This window comes from Gavialis gangeticus, unplaced genomic scaffold (genome assembly GCF_001723915.1).
Source record: "Gavialis gangeticus isolate Ggan-Ray unplaced genomic scaffold, GavGan_comp1, whole genome shotgun sequence".
Lineage (NCBI taxonomy): Eukaryota > Metazoa > Chordata > Crocodylia > Gavialidae > Gavialis > Gavialis gangeticus.
The window spans coordinates 257865443-257869362 of NW_017729032.1; the positions used below are offsets into that span (position 1 = coordinate 257865443).

Below are 3920 nucleotides of genomic sequence, written 5' to 3' on the forward strand. Positions count from 1 at the left end.
TGCAGAGAACTCAGAAAGATTCCAACATGTTTTAACACTGTTGTTAAATACATATTGCATTGACTTTGTATTAGAAATATCTGGATTTATCTTGTGAATCATGTTTGCCTTGTCTCAAGGCATCCCAGGGTGCTGAAGCACCCTTGTTAAGAATCTTTGCTTTTGATAGTTACAACTTATTATGTAATTCACTGAATACTGAATAAAGTTGTTTTTTTCTTTCTTTTGAAGTAAATATCTATAACATCTTTGAGCCTTACTTTAAGCATTTTTTTTGCATATGCTTTCTAGCTGAACAAGCTGTAAAAGAAGCTGAGTGTCAATTAAAACATCTGGAAGAATTCTTTTTGCATGAAGACAATGAGGTACTGTAGCAAAGACAGCATTTGTGTAATGGTTTCAGAAATGTTGCTTTTTATAGCTGGTGCTCCATAGCAACCTGCATTTCATTGGACTGCAGGTATTAGTGTGGAAAATCAACCAGGGTGGCTTCCTTTTAATGTCATTGTTCAAAAATATAGGCTAGGAACACCCTTAATAAAAGCCCTCTGAAATGTAGCCTAGTAATAATATTAAGCAGCAAAAGAAATCAACTGTACTATTTTTCTGTTAAGTACATATTTACTGATGATGAGAAATTTTAAAAAGATATAATGCCTAGTTGTATTAGTATCAACTTAAGTTCCTCCTCCAAGAAAATGTTTTAAGATACTCCCCATTAACTTCAAAAGCAATAATAATGCCTTATATTTGTACACACAATACTCGTTAAAAAATGTAGAAATATTCCTTTAATTGGTCCTCCAGTCTTGTGCCCCCACAATGACATTTTATGATTTGCCTCTGAGTTGCTCAAGTCAAGTCTTGCACCCATTGGAAGGCTTGCAATCACTGGAAGGCCATATTTGACTTTTCAAAAACAAGTGAAGTTTATACTTAGGGCATTACATGAATGAAAAGTAACCTTTTCCTCCTCTTTCCCCCCAAATGGAAAAGCCTGCTCATCTTGCATTACAGGATGCTCTAGAAAATGCAAAAAGAATGCATGAGAAGCTTGAAGTGAAACAAAGGCAAGATATGAACATATTTAAGCAGAATTTTAGGATAAGTGATTTAACTCTGTTGTGAATCCAGGCATGATCTATAGGCTGATTCTTGCATGATGTTTTCTTAAGTTGTATCTACTCTTTCTTCTTTCATGGTGCTTCTAAATTATTGTAAGTGTTTCAATATTTTATTCTTTTCTGAAATTTTTTTAACCAATCCTGTGGAGGATCATTTTCTTGGCATTTAAATTTTGTTAAATCTTACAGAAGAGAATTTTCTTCTCTAATTTGTCTAAATGCTTGTTATATTTTTCATGCTATCCAACAGATGAAATGAGTATTACCTAATACTTAATAGTTTCTCTGAAAGTAACAATTTTAGGTATTGAAATCCCTGACAGAGTGAGGCTACTTGGGTAACAATATACACTGTCTGGCTTATGTGAAGGCCTGCTTCAAGGGAGGCATCCCTATGCTTCTTGAAATTGTAATTACATGGCTGTATATGGGCTTCTTGTAGCCCTTTAAATGTAGAAAGCTTGTCTTCTGATCATGATGAGCACTGTAGTATACAAGTAGTGGTGAGCAGTTAATGATCATGTAGTAGTTCTCAGAGTAGTGTTCAAAATTTCCACTCCCAATGCTATTTCCAAAAATATGCTTTATGTTAGTTTATTCTCCTTGTTCATACTGAGGGTCACTAAGCTCCCTCTAGAAAGTTCTGCAACCAAATGGTATTTCTCCAGTATCTGGAGAAAGGAAACGTGAAGAATATAGACACAAACAATTGGCATCCTTTCATCTGCAAGAGACAGTGGATATTGCAGCCTGCAAATATGTAAATAAAATTACACAAGGAAGGAATTGCCCTTTTTATTTGCTTGTGGTGTGAAAAGCTGTTGACGATGATTGCAATAAGGTAATTAAAAAAATATTTAGGAAACAAAATCAGGTACCAAGTTAACTTGGTAAATACTTTTCAAATGTAGTGAAAAATATACTAAGCTGTTTTTATTGATTATCATTAATGTCTTCATAGCAATGGCTCTAGTCTTAATTTGGAGCTGAGTAAGCAGTGCTTTCGTTGCAGTGTATTAGATCAGCATGTCTCAGCTGCAGTTGATTAAAAGGCTTGTTTAATTCTAAACAGGAAATCTCCCCCTTCCCCCCACTGGCAACTAGGTGGTGAATGTCAAGGAAGCATTAAAGGCAGATTACATTCACCCTCAGCAGTATTCTGACTTCACTTCAGCATCTAAGGGTCATGCCAACCTTTAAATATTTAAATGTTTTTGTGATTGATTGCAACTTTTTATCATTTATAATTCTTGATAAATTAAACTGTTGAATCTGTAGGTACTAATCTGGTAGCAGTAGCCGTTACTTTGCATTTGGCAAACACTTAAAAACAAACAAGGCAAAACCTATAAAACTAACTGCCTGCTCATTTTCCTGTCTTAGAGAACTGAGAAAGCCAAAGAAGCTCTATTTAATATTTGGCATAAACATAGGGAACAGAAGTCAAGATGGAATGCTTATCTATAGCAACAATCGGTTGATCAAAATGTATGAAAAGTTGGGACCTCAACTAAAACCAGACTCTTGGTATGTTTGCATTTTATATTTTTTAAGGAGCCAGCTTTAAAACTGCATACTTGAAATAAAGTTTTAGATATTCTGAATGTCAAAATAAGTTTTGAAAACCAGATCTCATACCCAGAGTGATTATTTCCTTTCAAAGAATGTCCAGGATGGGGATTATTAGTATTCTGAAGATTTAAGTGCCTTTATTAAGGGAGGAATAAATTGTTCTCTATGTGGGTCTGCAGTTCTCAAAATAATCTTTATAGCAACTCACTCTTTTTTACTCTGTTATTGCAACTCAGAGTTTCTGATCACTTCTCTGAGTGTTTACTGGTACATAAGCACTCCTCTTTTTATACTCTGCCATCCCATTTCTTTCCCTTGTCATCTGTCTTTGCATTTTAAAATCTAGTACTTCTGAGATGTATATCCTGCACTCATTTGAATGGAAGTAATATAATGATCATTCTGTCTGTGACTGTAGTCAGGCAAGATTCTACACCCACAGTTTTCCATTAATAATATCTTCCCACTTCCAAAGTGTTTAATGGGTAACTGCAATGAAAATTGTTATCTTATTCATCATATTTAAAATACTTCGATTTTTGTTCCTTTAGTTTTGGTGCTGGTGCAGTAGGGATGGTCAACATGCCCTTGGAAGCCATGGAGCCCACACACAATAAGCAGGCTTTTGTTAACATTAAAGAATATAACCGCTTGCTTAGAGCCATGAGGCACTGTCTGCTCCAGTACTGGAAGGACACAGGAATAAGTAAGTCTTTATGGGTTAATTCTTGTGTGCGTTTGTGTGCATACATGAATGCACACATGGATATATACGTGTGTGTGTGTGTGTGTGTGTGTGTGTGTGTACATATATGTGTATATATATATATAAAATATGCAGTTGTCACAGTTAGTTCACCAAATACACCAACTAAGTTCGAAGTGGGGCAAACTATAAGTTTTATAATGAAAGTTACCCCAGGGAACAGATATGGGCTAAGAACTGTTGCAGTGGCAATCCTAAAAACAATTTTTACATAGAGGGGGAAAAGGTAAACGAGTTATTCTGATGCATTCGCCTCTGCCTCTGGGAGTATACCTAGAAGCAAAGGTTGTCAAATGTTTTGACATCTCTTGAGTGGAAGGGCTATAAAAATGCATGTTAGCTATTCAGAAGCTAAACCTGGGATCTGGTGGAAGTTGCACATTGGTCAGCCAGTTCATTTTGTGGAAAGCAGTATCTGCCTTAACAAACAGCAGAGCTGTCATGACATAGTGAAAACT

The 3920-nt window shown here is 35.5% G+C and overlaps 1 protein-coding gene across 1 annotated transcript in view; it reads left to right on the plus strand.

The window, feature by feature from the left end:
- Positions 1-3920, plus strand: part of MORC1 (MORC family CW-type zinc finger 1) — a gene marked incomplete at its 5' end in the record, with an annotated part of 135790 nt that overhangs the window by 47023 nt on the left and 84847 nt on the right. Inside the window, 4 exons of the mRNA XM_019523915.1 lie at positions 1567-1634; positions 1752-1860; positions 2508-2651; positions 3248-3402. Coding sequence (XP_019379460.1) covers positions 1567-1634; positions 1752-1860; positions 2508-2651; positions 3248-3402 — 476 coding nt within the window. The remainder of the gene's footprint in view (positions 1-1566; positions 1635-1751; positions 1861-2507; positions 2652-3247; positions 3403-3920) is intronic.